The 18,844-nt window shown below is 41.8% G+C and overlaps 1 protein-coding gene across 1 annotated transcript in view; it reads right to left on the bottom strand.

Moving 5' to 3' along the window:
* trpm6 (transient receptor potential cation channel, subfamily M, member 6) overlaps positions 1–18,844 on the bottom strand; it is a 51,955-nt gene that overhangs the window by 10,352 nt on the left and 22,759 nt on the right. Inside the window, 9 exon segments of the mRNA XM_070446932.1 lie at positions 4,972–5,018; positions 5,117–5,219; positions 5,433–5,533; positions 8,645–9,558; positions 9,653–9,785; positions 10,066–10,262; positions 10,409–10,523; positions 10,667–10,841; positions 11,112–11,363. Of these exon segments, the coding sequence (XP_070303033.1) occupies positions 4,972–5,018; positions 5,117–5,219; positions 5,433–5,533; positions 8,645–9,558; positions 9,653–9,785; positions 10,066–10,262; positions 10,409–10,523; positions 10,667–10,841; positions 11,112–11,363 (2,037 nt within the window).

Here is an 18,844-nt window from a genome sequence, read left to right as displayed (position 1 = left end):
GCAGGTGTTCCTAATGTTTTGTGCACTCAGTGTAATACCATTGACAGTTGTTACAAATAACCATCGCACAATAGGGAAGTGGGAGCTAAAGGTTCATGGTCCCCCAGACTACCTGACACACCTCCAACAGAACACCCCACCCACTTCAACCCACTACCTCGGTGTGGTGGAGACACACCAATTACACTAACAAACACACTCACCCATCCCTTGAAGTGTTATTTGGTCCCACTTATCAGTAAAATCTTGAGACCTCCCACTTTCTTTTGCAATCAATCCTACTAGTGTATAATAGTGTTTGACTGTTATTTTTTAAATAATCCAATACTACCATCTGTTTTCTGAGTTTTAAAAATGAAAACCTTACCCAGCAGAATCAAGAGATTGTATATCGTGTTGCATCTGTACCTTAAGTCACCCAATATAACTTTTTGTGGAGATATAATACAATTATGTAAAACAGGGAGTAACCACTCTTGTACTTTTGCCCAAAAGTTAGCAACTATGGGACAATACCAGAAAATATGTAACAAATCCTCCACTTCCACAACCCATTCTTCAATACCCCATATTTGAAACACCAAAAACCTGTTTCCAAGGAATGGGAGTATCAAACTGCTCTTCCCAGAAAGAGTGGGATTTGTGTAGGATGGCATCCAATTTGTTGTTTTCCAACTGAAAATGGTATGTCTTCAATGATTTGAACTCTAGTTAACCATCTTTGAGAACAGGATCGGTGTCCCGTCCGCTGGACGGTTGAGCTAACGTAAGCTAATGTGATTAGCATGAGGTTGTAAGAAACAAACAAAAAAATCCCAGGACAAAGACATATCTGATATGGGCAGAAAGCTTAAACTCTTGTTAATCTAACTGTACTGTCCAATTTACAGTAGCTATTAGAGTGAAAAAATACCATGTTATTGTTTGAGGAGAGTGCACAATTATGAACTTCAAAATGTATGAATAAACCAATTAGGCACATTTTGGCAATCTTGATACAACATTTTGAATAGATATGCAAGAGTTCACTGGATCAATCTAAAACTTTGCACATACAGTGCCACCTAGTGGCCAAAGTCTAAATTGTGCCTGGGCTAGAATAATTAATTATGCTGTTTCTCTTGCATTTCAAAGATGATGGCACAAAAACAAAAACAATAAAAACGGTTGGTTTTTCCATTGTACTATCAGTTACCAGATCTAAAGTGTTACATTCTCCTTTCACATTTCCATAAACTTCAAAGTGTTTCCTTTCTAATGGTATCAAGAATATGCATATCCTTGCTTCAATGCCTGAGCTCCAGGCAGTTAGATTTGGGTATGTCATTTTAGGTGAAAATTGAAAAAAGGGGCAGATCCTTAAGAGGTTTTAATATGAGGTCTTCAAACAAACAGTTTCTCTTTTCTTTCACTTAACTTTTTCTTCAATTCTGTAGGAATTGCTGCCAGTAACTGATTGTTATTATGATTTTAATATATTTGTATATTTGAATTCAACCATATGATTCGGCTCTGAATTTCAGTCAGTCTAGGTAAATAATTTGATATGATGGCAAAAATGTACAACATACTATGTTTTTAAGATGAGATTCACTAAATAGAATGTTCCATTGTTGTTTGATGTATTCATTTTCAAAGACCATGTGACGATTTCAACTTGTCTCAACATTCCTTTATTAGCCTGCAAACATTTTATTGCATAGACTCCCATACAACAAAACATGATACCAAATCCAAAAAGGTAGTTGAATTCAGAAGTTTACATACACCTTAGCCAAATACATTTAAACTCAGTTTTTCACAATTCCTGACATTTAATCCGAGTATAAATTCCCTGTCAAATAAATTAAGATCACCACGTTATTTTAAGAATGTGAAATGTCAGAATGAAGTTTACATACATTCAATTAGTATTTGGTAGCATTGCCTTTAAATTGTTTAACTTGAGTCAAAGGTTTTGGGTTGCCTTCCACAAGCTTCCCACAATAAGTTGGGTGCATTGTGGCCCATTCCTCCTGACAGAGCTGGTGCAACTGAGTCAGGTTTGTAGGCCTCCTTACTCGCACAAGCTTTTTCAGTTCTACCCACAAATTTTCTATAGGATTGAGGTCAGGGATGTGTGATGGCCACTCCAATACCTTGACTTTGTTGTCCTTAAACCATTTTGAAAGAACTTTGGAAGTATGCTTGGGGTCATTGTCCATTTGGAAGACCCATTTGTGACAAAGCTTTAACTTCTCTTAGGTAGGGGGCAGCATTCGGAATTTTGGATGAAAAGCATGCCCAAATTAAACTGCCAGCTACTCATCCCCAGAAGATAAGATATGCATATTATTAGTAGATTTGGATAGAAAACACTGAAGTTTCTAAAACTGTTTGAATCATGTCTGTGAGTATAACAGAACTTATTTAGCAGGCGAAACCCCGAGGACAAACCATTCAGATTTTTTGTTGTTGTTGAGGTTACTCTCTTTTCAAAGAGTTTTCATTGGGAAACCAGATTTCTAAAGGACCTTCTTGCAGTTCCTACCGCTTCCACTGGATGCCAACAGTCTTTAGAAATTGGTTGAAGTTATTCCTTTGTGTAATGAAGAAGTACGGCCATCTTGAAGGAAGGTCACTCGAAGTGTCCTGTTTGTTAGAAGCGCATGACCAGAAAGCTAGCAGCTGGTTTTAATCCTGTATTGAACACAGATCATCCCGTCTTCAATTTGATCGATTATTTACATTAAAAAATACCGAAAGTTGTATTACAAAAATAGTTTCCAATTTTTTGGCAAAGTTTACAGGTAACCTTTGAGATATTTTGTAGTCACGTCTCACAATTTGGAACCGGTGTTTTTCTGGATCAAAAGCGCCAAATAAATGGACATTTTGGATATATATCGATGGAATTAATCGAACAAAAGGACCATTTGTGATGTTTATGGGACATATTGGAGTGCCAACAACAGAAGCTCGTCAAAGGTAAGGCATGAATTATATTTTTATTTCGCCGTTTTGTTGCGCCTGCAGGGTTGAAATATGCTTCTCTCTCTTTGTTTACAATGGTGCTAACTCAGATAATAGCATTGTTTGCTTTCGCCGAAAAGCCTATTTGAATTCTGACATGTTGGCTGGATTCACAACCAGTGTAGCTTTAATTTGGTATCTTTCATGTGTGATTTAATGAAAGTTWGATTTTTATAGTAATTTTTATAGTAATTAATTTCAATTTGGTGCTCTGCATTTTCTCTGGCTTTTTGCCAAGTGAGACAGTAGCGTCCCGCCTAAACTCCAATTTTTGGGTATAAATATGAACTTTACCGAACAAAACATACATGTATTGTGTAACATGAAGTCCTATGAGTGTCATCTGATGAAGATCATCAAAGGTTAGTGATTAATTTTATCTCTATTTCTGCTTTTTGTTACTCCTCTCTTTGGCTGGAAAAATGGCTGTCTTTTTCTGTGACTTGGCTCTAACCTAACATAATCGTTTGGTGTGCTTTTGTAGTAAAACCTTTTTGAAATCGGACACTTGGCTGGATTTACAACAAGTGTAATTTTAAAATGTCGCAAAATACTTGTATGTTTGAGGAATTTAAATTATGGGATTTCTGTTGTTTTGAATTTGGCGCCCTGCAGTTTCACTGGCTGTTGACGAGGTGGGACGCTACCGTCCCACATACCCTAGTGAGGTTAACTTCCTGTATGATGTCTTGAGAAGTTGCTTCAATATATCCACATCCTTTTCCTCCCTCATGATGCCATCTATTTTGTGAAGTGCACCAGTCCCTCCTGCAGCAAAGCACCCCCACAAGATGATGCTGCCACCCCCGTGCTTCACGGTTGGGATGGTGTTCTCAGCTTGCAAGCCTCCCCCTTTTTCCTCCAAACATAACGATGGTCATTATGGCCAAACAGTTCTATTTTTGTTTCATTAGACCAGAGGACATTTCTCCAAAAAGTATGATCTTTGTCCCCATGTGCAGTTGCAAACCGTAGTCTGGCTTTTTTATGGCAGTTTTGGAGCAGTGGCCTCTTCCTTACTGAGCAGCCTTTCAGGTTATGTCAATATAGGACTCGTTTTACTGTTGATATAGATAGTTTTGTACCTGTTTCCTCCAGCATCTTCGGACCAAAGTACGTTCATCTCTAGGAGACAGAACGCGTCTCCTTCCTGAACGGTATGACGGCTGCGTGGTCCCATGGTGTTTATACTTGCGCACTATTGTTTGTACAGATGAACATGGTACCTTCAGGCGTTTGGAAATTGCTCCCAAAGATGAACCAGACTTGTGGAGGTCTAAAAAAGGCTTGGCTGATTTCTTTTTGATTTTCCCATGATGTCAAGAAAAGAGGCACTAAGTTTGAAGGTAGGCCTTGAAGTACATCCACAGGTACACCTCCAATTGACTCAAATGATGTCAATTAGCCTATCAGAAGCTTCTAAAGCCGAGACATAATTTTCTGGAATTTTCAAAGCTTTTAAAGGCACAGTCAACTTAGTGTATGTAAACTTCTGACCCACTGGAATTGTGATACAGTGAAATATAAGTGAAATAATCTGTTTGTAAACAATTGTTGGAAAAATTACTTATGTCATGCACAAAGTAGATGTCCTAACCGATTTGCCAAAACTATAGCTTGTTAACAAGAAATTTGTGGAGTGGTTGAAAAACGAGTTTTAACCTAAGTGTATGTAAACTTCTGACTTCAACTACAAAGCTACTCTTTTGGAGTGGGTATCATATCAATGTGTTCATAGGAATGGGGAGACAAAGATAAGACTATTAAACCTCTGCCACCCCAGAGTGGACACATTTTTTCGCTGGCCCACGGACTATTTCTAGAGAGATCTCTATATACAGTATAAATCTCCACACATCTTTATATATGGTTCTGGTACCTTTTCCTCTATTTTTACTTAACATCTTTATATTGACAAAACATAACTACTTATACATACAACACAAGATAAAATCTTACCTGATGTGAAAAAGATACTTTCTGCAACGAATCCATGGGTTCAGAATCTGAAACAATATTGACACGAGAAGGTGAGATGGTGAACAGAATTGATCAATGGCAAAGATAGGAGGTCTGCCCTCTTTCTGTCTCTATGCGTACATACTGAGTGGGTTGGGGCTGGCAGAGGCAGACCAGCACACAGGCTCCCCTCCCCTGCGCCTCCTCTTTCTGCACACGTCAGAGAGGTATGAGTCCACCTCTTTCCCCTGAGAGCAGAGTGGTCAATGAAGGGTAATCTCAAATCAATCGATATACACAGACTATACACAGCTTTACGTGTACTGTTGTAAATAGCTACAGCTCTGTTAGACTGTGGCACCATGCAGGACCTAGTAGTAAATGGCAGATACCGTTTGAACAGTGTTCAGACGTCTGTCTGTCTAGTGTCGGTCTATCTGTTTGTCTAGTGTCTATCTTACAGCGTCTGAAGAACTCTCCTCCAGGATCTTGACTGTCTTCCTGCCCTGACACCTCTCTCTGCTCCCTGAGGTCACTGCCAGATCAAACCAGTTGGACGACTCTGCAAAACACAACCAGGACAGGTAGAATCACTTGAGATACATTGGGAAACTGATTAGTGTCATGGAATGTTTTACCTTATTGGTATTTGTACTCGTACATGGATATATGATATACAATACAAATGTGAGGACACAAAAATATAACTGAGCCTTGTATGTATGTTGTTGCTAATGCTAACCAAGCATAAGAGCAATGTTCCCTCTAAACTGCGCCCCCGGGATTGACGTGCAGAATAAATCTCAGCCCACGCATAGAAGCACAAGATTGACTTCATTCAACTTTTTTGAGTTTTCCCCCTTACTTTACACTATCAACGTTTTCCCACTCCAGTGACGGGGTTGGCTACGGGAGAAGGTGTGGCCCCACAGCAGGGAGGGTGGGATGCTGCGGTAGGCCTTGGGGGTGTGGCAGGGAATAATGTCAACGTCGCCTCCTTTTCCCCTTTATTAACGCTACTAACGTTTCCCTTTACTGTGGGAATTGTGATCGAATCAAAGCAATATTAGCCACTTTCAATGCAACATAACTTAATATGCAAGGCTTAGTATGCAAAACGAACTATGCAAGAGATTTTGTCATAGGTAAAACGCATCAGAGTAAGATTCTATTGTATTGACAAGCATGACTCAGCACGACTCAAACCATACTCTACACTCCACACAGTGCGGCATAACTAATCAGAGCTGTAGAAGGCCTATATGCAAATATATGCAACTTGCCCATTGCCATACATGGATTTATGCAATTCACGTTGAACTGGACTGTATTTACAGCATGAGCGGTCGTGAATAGATGCAGTTGTTTTGAGATCAAAGCGAGAGCTGCATGTAGCCATGTGTGCACATTTGTTCATATCCTTTGCTCATTAGTGAGTTATTAGCCCAGTTATAGATACGTTTGAGTCAGCAATGGGGGAGTGGTTGCTTCCTACAAGAGCACAAAACATGTACAGTTCGAGACAGTTTTGAAAAGCGAGTCAAGGAGTTTTTTTGTCTTAAAGGAGCAGTGTTATATTTTGAGACAGGCTTGAATAAGCTAAGTAGCTAATAGGCAGAGGGTAGCATAATTTGTCTGATTCTCGGTAATAATGGTATGGGAATAATAATTAATATACATATATACAGTTGAAGTCGGAAGTTTACATACACTTAGGTTGGAGTCATTAAAACTCGTTTTTCAACCAATCCACAAATTTCTTGTTAACAAACTATAGTTTTGGCAAATCGGTTAGGACATCTACTTTGTGCATGACACAAGTCATTTTGCCAACAATTGTTTTCAGATATGTTATTTCACTGATACAATTCACTGTATCACAATTCCAGTGGGTCAGAAGTTTACATACTAAGTTTACTGACTGTGCCTTTAAACAGCTTGGAAAATTCCAGAAAATCGTTTCATGGCTTCTAATAGGCTAATTGACATAATTTGAGTCAATTGGCGGTGTACCTGTGGATGTATTTCAAGGCCTACCTTCAAATTCAGTGCCTATTTTCTTGACATCATGGGAAAATCAAAAGAAATCAGCCAAGACCTCAGAAGAAAAAATGCAAGTATAAACACCATGGGACCACGCAGCCGTCATACCACTCAGGAAGGAGATGCGTTCTGTCTCCTAGAGATGAGCGTACTTTGGTGCGAAAAGTGCAAATCAATCCCAGAACAACAGCAAAAGGACCTTGTGAAGATGCTGGAGGAAACAGGTACAAAAGTATCTATATCCACAGTAAAACGAGTYCTATATCAACATAACCTGAAAGGCCGCTGAGCAAGGAAGAAGCCACTGCTCCAAAACTGCCATAAAAAAGACTAGTTTGCAACTGCACATGGGGGACAAAGATCATACTTTTTGGAGAAATGTCCTCTGGTCTGATGAAAAAAAAATAGAACTGTTTGGCCATAATGACCATCGTTATGTTTGGTGGAAAAAGGGGGAGGCTTGAAAGCCGAAGAACACCATCCCAACCGTGCAGCATCATGTTGTGGGGGTGCTTTGCTGCAGGAGGGACTGGTGCACTTCACAAAATAGAAGGCATCATGAGGGAGGAAAATTATGTGGATATATTGAAGCAACATCTCAAGACATCAGTCAGGAAGTTAAAGCTTGGTCGCAAATGGGTCTTCCAAATGGACAATGACCCCAAGCATACTTCTAAAGTTGTGGCAAAATGGCTTAAGGACAACAAAGTCAAGGTATTGGAGAGGCCATCACAAATCCCTGACATCAATCCTATAGAAATGTGTGGGCAGAACTGAAAAAGCGTGTGTGAGCAAGGAGGCCTACAGACCTGACTCAGTTACACCAGCTCGGTCAGGAGGAATGGGCCAAAAATCACCCAACTTATTGTGGGAAGCTTGTGGAAGGCTACCCGAAACGTTTGACCCAAGTGAAACAATTTCAAGGCAATGCAACCAAATACTAATTGAGTGTATGTAAACTTCTGACCCACTGGGAATGTGATGAAAGAAATAAAAGCTGAAATCAATCATTCTCTCTACTATCATTCTGACATTTCACATTCTTAAAATAAAGTGGTGATCCTAACTGACCTAAGACAGGACATTTTTACCAGGATTAAATGTCAGGAAATGTGAAAAACTGAGTTTAAATATTTTAGGCTAAGGTGTATGTAAACTTCCTACTTCAACTGTATATATATATTTTTTTGTAAAGTGGTTTCTTGCATCGAACAACACAACATTTTCAGTCACCTCCTTGTCTGAAGGACAAGTGGATAAACAGGTTAATGTCAAGCCCTGCATGTTTTTTTCAAATGTCTAATGGAATATAGGCCTACACTGAGCACACATTTGCTGCAACTGTTGGCTGAATGATAGAACAGCTATTTCCATGTCTAAATGTTATGGGATGCATTTTCTCTATTGTTTTTGATGGTAGGCCACTCTGGTAGGCTTACATTATGATCAAATAGTCACTGTAGCCTACTTGACCACTGTCTGAAACTGTAACTTAAAGCGGGTACAGCGTCAATGTTCACAGTAAACGCACGCTGGAAGTTGCACAACATTTTCAGTGCTCAGCAGACATGAAATTTGCTCAGGGCCATAACATTTTTAGAGAACATGGCATAAGACGGTGGTAGAGTACCTCTGCTTTTACTGCAGCCAAGGGGTATGTCAGCTGTGAATCTTCCCCCCTCCGACAGGCAATCGAGGGCGGGGAAGGAGGCTCGTAGCTGGCTCAGGGGGACACCAGAGAGAGCCATGTTCTCCATGCTAGAGGAGAGAGAGCGGCTGTGACTGTAGGGCCGGTCCCTGGACAGACCCGCCCACCGGTGAGGATGCTTCCTGCCCCACTGGCCCCGTCTGGAGTGAACTGCCCCAGGGTCGTCGTCCTTACAGAAGGCGGGGTTCACCAAACCCCTGGCCCCACAGCCTCTCTCATCCTGGGTGTCCGACAACAGGAAGGCATGACTAGAGGCCCTGGACCCATTCACATCAAAGGACTTCCCAAACTCCTCTCCTTCCTCTTCCATGGACATCTCAGGGTCACAGCAGACCCTGGGTTTGCCGTGGGGGGGTTCCAGAGAACTGTCTATAGCCCAGGCCGAAGGGTACGGAGGAGAGCCACAGCGGGAAGGCACACACGACTCACCAGCCCCCTGCCCTCCATGGTCGCCGGCCCCCCAGGCCCCCGTGTGCCACTCTAGTGACGGGCGTTGGCTGCGGGAGGAGGTGTGGCCCCACAGCAGGGAGGGTGGGGTGCTGCGGTAGGCCCTAGGGGTGTGGCAGGGCATGATGTCAACACTGCCTCCACCTCCGTGGGGGAGGGTCCAGCTGTGGGGGACATGGTGATGGGAGGGGGTGATTGGCCGGCAGTGGCCTAGGCGGGCCTCCTCCTGCTGCAGGCTATCGGAGGCCGATAGGAGGGTGAGGGTGTCCACGGCCAGGGCGGACAGGTCCTGTAGCTGACCCAGCTGGCTGTCCAGCACCTGCAGGGTATCCTGGATGAAGTGGACCCTGTCCGACACCTCGCCCATAACCACACCCATCTCCTCAGCCCTGTCAGGTAAAGGACATAGACAGATATTCAGGTGAATCACAAAGAAAAAGTCTCAATAGCTATTGAGACACTCTTTCTAAGTCCCAGTCTCACCTTTCTGCAGTGGCTCGTACCCTGTTGATCTGGCTGCAGAGAACATCTTGGTTTTTCTCATGGAAATACGACACCAAACACCTCTCCTCAAACTCATGCAGCCTCTTCAGCTCCTCTTGGCCCAGGTAAAGCTCTGACAGAGGGAGAAAGAGATTACATTTTTCCAACACACAATCTACTGTAGTGTTTGTCTACCACATGGAAATGCTGTGAATCAATACTGTCATAGAAACACAGTGTAGTAGGCTAAGGCTCAATCAGACTTTTAATGGTGTTTCATCAAGAAATAAACGCATCCACGCCCGCGCACACACACACACACACACACACACACACACACACACACACACACACACACACACCACACACACACACACACACACACACACACACACACACACACTCACACTCACTAAGCCCACAGGAGTCCCTCTCCTGCTCGGACGAGCCTCTGTGTTTCCGGTAAATGGCAGTCACACACAGGGTCATGTGACTCAGGATGATGAGGGGCGGGGGCAGCCACGGCTTCTCCTGATAGGTCATGATGTAACGGTAGCGGTTGTACTTCCACAGCTTATTGGATATGGACTTCATGTCAAAGTAGACATTGCTGTCAAAAAGGATCCATAAGAAACAGTACAGCATTCAGAGAAGCTGCAAAACCCCATTTGTACATAAAGCATAAAACATAAAGACACAATCAGGCAGAGACACACAGTCAAAATACAATTCATGTTTTTGATAGAGAGTCCCTACTTGAAGAAGGCAATGAGGATGTTGACCATGATGATGTACTGGAAGAAGAGGTAGACGGCCTGGAGGAAGGGGGTGAGGAAGGCACCGGGGACACACGGCGTGTCACCTGCACAGGCTGCCACAAACACACGAGATGTCTCAAATAACACCCTATTCCCATAGACTGTTGCCCATGCAGGAGTCTACCTACACAGCTCTGGTGTTGCAAGCAGCGCCAACCAATTGAGCCACTACTGTGACTGGTCACTGGTTACTCACTGTCTATTTCGCCTGCGTACACTTCTCCAAACATCATCCAGTACGGCTGGTTGACTACATCTCTGAGCAGGCTCCATGACAGAGCTTCGTCTGGAGACAAGATGGCCTTCCTGGACACGCCGAAACTCAGCAGCACAATCGCCATCATCACCACAATGTAGAACATGTTACTAGTCTGAGCAGATGGGTAGAGAACACAGAAAAAAATACAAATATGACTCCATTTTGTTTGTATAAATTAAGATATGTGCTGTATGGTCAGTCAGTGTTCTATCCCAGCACTAGGGGGCACACAATTGTGCACATTTTTGTTCCAACCCAGCACTAACAAACCTGTATCAACTTATCAAAATGTGCATCACTTTTGACCAGGGCCCATAGCATGCCATATCATACTCACTCTAGGTGTTAGCCCAAGGAAGGAAAGGCACATGGCTTTACTCACCATCTTGGTGATCATGGTGAGGTAGGCCCCGGCATGCTGGTTGACGGCCAGCAGGTCCAGCACCCGAACATACCAGAAGATGATGTCCAGGCAGTAGGTGATCCGGCCGGCAGTCCGGTAGGACCCGCTGTCCCAGCGTAGCCCCAGCCCCACCAGGAAGAGGACGATGGCCAGGAAGTCAGTCACATTCCAGTACTCTCCAAACCACACCTTCAGCTTTTGACTGGGTTTCCTCGGCACCGACATGAACACCTAATAAGTAGTCACAACCCACACCTCACTATTATTTAAATTAGTTAACAATTTTAAATATACATATACAGCCAGTATACATACATTTAGTTTAATTCAGTGCTATTGGTGAAGAAAGCACTGTTGTTAGTGTTTGTTAGTAGCCTAGTACTGTATTAACAGATTGCTGGCTAATTTGCACAACAAATTATGTCGATCTCCATGTAGTATAGCTGTATGCCGTGTCAGAGACAGCTATGATGATCAAAGTATTTGAGTAAAATTAGGCTACTATGGACATTTTTATGAGTTGCCTACAGGGTGTCTCCCATGGCAACCTCTAGCATCATGTAATGTCATAAAACATACTGTATAAATCATAGAATTAGGCATTAGAACACTAATTAATTAAGTAATTGTATATGATCTTTATGGTATGAATAATGACTGGCAGTGTGATTGGTTATTATTGTGAATCTCACACGCTTGACGGTAAGTTGAAGTATAATATTACTTTATGGTAAGATGGTGAGATAATGACCACTGAGTTATTCAGTGAACGTACAGTATATTTATACCCTGTACCACCCCCAATAGAAAGTGAAATAGCGTTTTAAAGCTATAGTCCTTGTCTATTTGGAAATCTCGATCCCAGCACCCCTCCATAAAGGCCATAAATCATGCGCTATGGTGATTTTCATCGAATATGCATTGTAGGTCAAACATTTAGTATGCATGGAAAGGGTACAAATGATGGTCATTGGGGCGGCAGGTAGCCTAGTGGTTAGAGCGCTGGGCCAGTAACCAAAAGGTTGCTAGATCGAATCCCCAAGCTGACAAGGTACAAATCTGTCGTTCTGCCCCCGAACAAGGCAGTTAACCCACTGTTCCTAAGCCATCATTGTAAATAAGAAATTATTCTTAACTGACTTAAATAGTTAAAAAGGTTCAAATAAAAAAATATATAATTGGAAAGCAATGAAATTCCTTCTCCATCCACATGACCTTATATGCATCCTCCACATGTGCCATTTATCTAGCTCAATAGGAAAATAACTTTGAAGTTTCCTCACTTCGCTGGGTCTTATTTTTGAAAGCCCTGATTGCTAAGGTCATTTTATGATGTCAGCCTTGAAAATCCGTTTCGCCATAACAACTCACTACCAAAACCAGACACAACTGGTTTCTAGCGGCAAAGAGAAATTGTGATCTCCTACTTCTATCTAGTGGACGTTGTATTCAAACTGTGAGTCACAAGTAATTCTCAAGTCACAAGGTCCAAGTTTCAAGTTGAGTCCCAAGTAGAACAGATCAAGTCTCGAGTCAAGTTCAAGTCCTGCATTCTAAGGGACAGATCAACATTTACTGGTCTGGGGTGTGTGTGTGTGGGGGGGGGGGTGGTCCAACTCAGGTGTCAGAAAAGAAAATGCACCTACCTCCCCAACTTTAAAAATACTTTCACATGACCCTCCCATTGCACTGTAAAATAAATTGAACACCATCCCTCTCATAGAATTAACTCAAAATAATGTTTAAGACCACAAATAACAATAACTGTTGTGACCGTGTGTTTACAAACGCGGATATCAACCTTGCCACTTCTTTTGTGGCACAGTCGATGCCACGCAGGGCTACAGGTCAGAAGGTTGAGGGTTAACTGACCACCACAGACGAGCTCACTCTCCATGCCTGTTATATTACTTCATGATCAGAGGTGGTTGCAGACATTGATCAGCTAGGGGAATCCGATTTCAACATTTTGATTCCATATTTATAATTTTATAAAATATATGCAACACATTTTTCACCAACAGGTTTCTGTGCCAATGCAACACACAACCAATAAAAATAATATAGACGTTGTGCACTTCATTATCATTATACCTTAGGCCTACCCAGTATCGAAGGTTTGGTCTCTGAATGTCATTAAACTTTTTTATGTTTTGCAACAGATGTCTCTTTCATTTCATCGAATTGCTTCTGCACAGTTTGGACTGATTGATTTTATTTGTCAGCAATAAAAATACATACAGTTAAGGTCGGAAGTTTAGCCAAATACATTTAAAGTCAGTTTTTCACAATTCCTGACATTTAATCCGAGTAAAAATTCCCTGTCTTAGGTCAGTTAGGATCACCACGTTATTTTAAGAATGTGAAATGTCAGAATAATAGTAGAGAGAATGATTGATTTCAGCTTTTATTTCTTTCATCACATTCCCAGTGGGTCAAAAGTTTACATACATTCAATTAGTATTTGGTAGCATTGCCTTTAAATTGTTTAACTTTGGTCAAACGTTTCGGGAAGCCTTCCACAAGCTTCCCACAATAAGTTGGGTGAATTTTGGCCCATTCCTCCTGACCGAGCTGGTGTAACTGAGTCAGGTTTGTAGGCCTCCTTGTTCGCACACGCTTTTTCAGTTCTGCCCACAGATTTTCGACAGGATTGAGGTCAGGGCTTTGTGATGGCCACTCCAATACCTTGACTTTGTTGTCCTTAGGCCATTTTGCCACAACTTTGGAAGTATGCTTGGGGTCATTGTCCATTTGGAAGACCCATTTGTGAGCAAGCTTTAACTTCCTGACTGATGCCTTGAGATGTTGCTTCAACATATCCACATAATATTCTTACCTCATGATGCCATCTATTTTGTGAAGTGCACAAGTCCCTCCTGCAGCAAAGCACCCCCACAACATGATGCTGCACCCCCGTGCTTCACGGTTGGGATGGTGTTCTTCAGCTTGCAAGCGTCCCCCTTTTTCCTCCAAACAAAATTATGGCCATTATGGCCAAACAGTTCTATTTTTGTTCCATCAGACCAGAGGACATTTCTCCAAAAAGTATGATCTTTGTCCCCATGTGCAGTTGCAAACCGTAGTCTGGCTTTTTTATGGCGGTTTTGGAGCAGTGCCTTCTTCCTTGCTGAGCGGCCTTTCAGGTTATGTCGTTAAAGGACTCGTTTTACTGTGGATATAGATACTTTTGTACCTGTCCCTCATCTTGAGGTCCTTCGCTGTTGTTCTGGGATTGATTTGCACTTTTCGCACCAAAGTACGTTCATCTCTAGGAGACAGAACCGCGTCTCCTTCCTGAGCGGTATGACGGCTGCGTGTCCCATGGTGTTTATACTTGCGTACTATTGTTTGTACAGATGGACGTGGTACCTTCAGGCATTTGGAAATTGCTCCCAAGGATGAACCAGACCTGTGGAGGTTACAATTCTTTTTCTGAGGTCTTGGCTGATTTCTTTTGATTTTCCCATGATGTCAAGCAAAGAGGCACTGAGTTTGAAGGTAGGCCTTGAAACACACCACAGGTACAGCTCCATTTGACTCAATTGATGTCAATTAGCCAATCAGAAGCTTCTAAAGCCATGACATCATATTCTGGAATGAATTTATAGTTATATAAACTTCTGACCCACTGAGAATGTGATACAGTGAATTATAAGTGAAATAATCTGTCTATAACAATTGTGGCAAAATTACTTGTGTCATGCACAAAGTAGATGTCCTAACTGACTTGCCAAAACTATAGTTTGTTAAAACTTCTTATGGCTGCAATCCTCGGTAACGGGATGATATGACAACAGCCAGTGAAAGTGCAGGGCGCCAAATCAAAACAACAGAAATCTCATAATTAAAATTCCTCAGAACATATATGTCTTATACCATTTTAAAGGTAATCTTGTTGTTATCCCACCAAAGTGTTCCGATTTCAAATATGCTTTCAGCGAAAGCACCACAGACGATTATGTTAGGTCACCACAAGCCACAGAATAAGCACAGCCATTTTTCCAGCCAAAGATAGCAGTCACAAAAAGCACAAATAGAGATAAAATTATCACTAACCTTTGATGATCTCCATCAGATGACACGCATAGGACTTCATGTTACACAATACATGTATGTTTTGTTTGATAAAGTTCATATTTATTTACATTGGCGTGTTACGTTCACTAGTTCCAAAAACAATCCAGTGATAGTACATAGCCACATCTATTCAACAGAAATACTCATCATAAATGTAGATGATAATACAAGTTATACACATGGAATTATAGATATATCAACGTGGGGAGAACAAGTATTTGATAACACTGCCAATTTTGCAGGTTTTCCTACTTACAAAGCATGTAGAGGTCTGTAATTTTATCATAGGTACACTTCAACTGTGAGGGCGGAATCTTAAACAAAAAATCCAGAAAATCACATTGTATGAAATTTAAGTAATTAATTTGCATTTTATTGCATGACATAAGTATTTGATACATCCGAAAAGCAGAACTAATATATTTGGTACAGAAGCCTTTGTTTGCAATTAACAGAGATCATACGTTTCTGTAGTTTCTGACCAGGTTTGCACACACTGCACAGCAGGGATTTTGGCCCCACTCCCATACAGATCTTCTCCAGATCCTTCAGGTTTCGGGCTGTCGCGGCCAATACGGACTTTCAGCCTCCCTCCAAGAGATTTTCTATTGGGTTCAGGTCTGGAGACTGGCTAGGCCACTCCAGGACCTTGAGATGCTTCTTACGGAGCCACTCCTTAGTTGCCCTGGCTGTGTTTTTGGGTTTTGTGCATGCTGGAAGACCCAGCCGACCGACCATCTTCAATGCTTTTACTGAGGGAAGGAGGTTGTTGGCCAAGATCTCGCGATACATGCCCCATCCATCCTCCCCTCAATACGGTGCCAGTCGTCCTGTCCCCTTTGCAGAAAAGCATCCCCAAAGAATGATGTTTCCACGTCCAGGCTTCACGGTTGGGATGGGTTTCTTGGGGTTGTACTCATCCTTCTCTCTTCCTCCAAACACGGCGACGTGGAGTTTAGACCAAAAAGCTCTATTTTTGTCTCATCAGACCACATGACCTTCTCCCATTCCTCCTCTGGATTCATCCAGATGGTCATTGGCAATTTTCAGACGGGCCTGGACATGCGCTGGCTTGAGCAGGGGGACCTTGCGTGCACTGCAGGATTTTAATCCATGACGGCGTAGTGTGTTACTAATGGTTTACTTTGAGACTGCGTGGTCCAGCTCTCTTCAGGTAATTGACCAGGTCCTGCCGTGTAGTTCTGGGCTAATCCCTCACCTTCCTCATGATCATTGATGCCCCACGAGGTGAGATCTTGCATGGCAGCCCCAGACCGAGGGTGATTGACCGGATCTGAACTTCTTCCATTTTCTAATATTGCGCCAACAGTTTTGCCTTCTCACCAAGCTGCTGCCTATTGTCCTGTAGCCCATCCCAGCCTACAATTTTATCCCTGATGTCCTTACACAGCTCTCTGGTCTTGGCCATTGTGGAGAGGTTGGAGTCTGTTTGATTGAGTGTGTGGACAGGTGTCTTTTTTACAGGTAACGAGTTCAAACAGGTGCAGTTAATACAGGTAATGAGTGGAGAACAGGAGGGCTTTTAAAGAAAAACTAAACAGGTCTGTGAAGAGCCGGAATTCTTACTGGTTGGTAGGTTATCAAATACTTATGTCATGCAATAAAATGCAAATTAATTACTTAAAAATCATACAATGTGATTTTCTGGATTTGTTTTTAGATTCCGTCTCTCACAGTTGAAGTGTACCTATGATAAAAAATACAGACCTCTACATGTTTTGTAAGTAGGAAAACCTGCAAATAGGCAGTGTTATCAAATACTTGTTTCTCCCCACTGTAACTACTCCTTAATGCAACCGCTGTGTCAGATTTCAAAAAACCTTTACTGAAAAAGCAAACCATGCAATAATCTGAGACGGAGCTCAGAACTATAGTCAAATTAGCCGCCATGTTGGAGTCAACAGAAACCAGAAATGACATGATAAATCTCCTTACCTTCTGATGACTTCATCAGAAGCACCCCAAGGAATCCCAGGTCCAACAATAAATGCTTGATTGTTCGATAAGTCCGTTATTTATGTCCAATAAGCTACTTTGGTAGCGCGTTTGGTAAAACAATTCCAAAGTCACAAAAGCGCGTTCACTAAAACGTTGACGAAATGTCCAAAAGTTCCGTAACAGTCCGTAGAAACATGTCAAACGATGTATTGAATCAATCTTTAGAATGTTGATAACATAAATCTTGAATAACGTTCCAACCGGAGAATTACATTGACTTCAGATGAGCGATGGAACGGAGCTCCCTCTTATGTGAACGCGCATGGTCAAAGAATGGTCACCTCATGGCAGTGGTCACTATTCTCCTCTCATCTGGCCCCCCTTCACAGTAGAGTCATCAGACAAAGTTCTACAGACTGTTGACATCTAGTGGAAGCCGTAGGAAGTGAAAACTCATCCATATCTCGCTGGGATTTCAATGGGAGCTTGGTTGAAAATCTACCAACCTCAGAATTTCCACCTCCCTTTGGATTTTTTCTCAGGTTTTTGCCTGCCATATGAGTTCTGTTATATTCACAGACATAATTCAAAACAGTTTTAGAAACTTCAGAGTGTTTTCTATCCAATACTAATAATAATATGCATATATTAGCAACTATGACTGAGGAGCAGGCCGTTTACTCTGGGCACCTCTGTGCACCTTTCATCCAAGCTACTCAATACTGCCCCTGCAGCCATAAGAAGTTAATTCACTTCTTGACGCTAGGGGTCCGATTTTTGTTTTGTTTTTTAAAATAACGTTCCCAAGGTAAACGGACTATTTCTCAGGTCCAGATCGTAGAATATGCATATAATTTACAGATTGGGGTAGAAAACACTCCAAAGTTTCCAAAACTGTCAAGATATTGTCTGTGAGTATAACAAAACTGATTCTGTAGGCGAAAACCTGAGAAAATATAACCCGGAAGTGATTAATTTTTTTTTTTACATCTGTGTTTCCTGGCCAGTCTTTCTTTCATTTAAAGGCGTATCAACCAGATTCCTTTTCCAATGGCTGAATAGTTCCTGCGCGCGAGAGGGGAGCTCTCCATTTTCCTTTTCTCTCTTATTGAATAGGTTACGGTCGAAATATTTACGGTCGAAATATTATCGATTATGTTTGTTAAAAACAACCTGAGGATTGATTATAAAAAACATTTGACATGTTTCTACAACCATTACGGATACTTTTTGGAATGTTCGTCGAACGGAACGAGGCTGTAGTTTTCTGAACATAACGCGCAACCCAAATGGCGTTTTTTTGTGATAAAAGTAATATTTATCGAACAAAAATAACATTTGTTGTGTAACTGGGAGTCTCGTGAGTGSAAACATCCGAAGATTATCAAAGGTAAGCGATTCATTTTATTGCTTTTCTGACTTTCGTGACCAAGCTAACCAAGCTAATATAAGACTAGCTGTTGTAGCATTGATTGATACACTCACAAAAGCGTGGATTTCTTTCTCTGTAAAGCATATTTTCACAATCTGACACGGTGGATTAACAACAAACTAAGCTGTGTTTTGGTATATTTCACTTGTGATTGCATGATTATAAATATTTTTTGTAATATTTTTGAATTTGGCGCCCTGCAATTCAGCGGTTGTTTAGGGAAATGATCCCGTAATCGGGA

This window comes from Salvelinus sp. IW2-2015, linkage group LG15 (genome assembly GCF_002910315.2).
Source record: "Salvelinus sp. IW2-2015 linkage group LG15, ASM291031v2, whole genome shotgun sequence".
Lineage (NCBI taxonomy): Eukaryota > Metazoa > Chordata > Actinopteri > Salmoniformes > Salmonidae > Salvelinus > Salvelinus sp. IW2-2015.
This window is presented reverse-complemented; position numbering and strand designations above follow the sequence as displayed.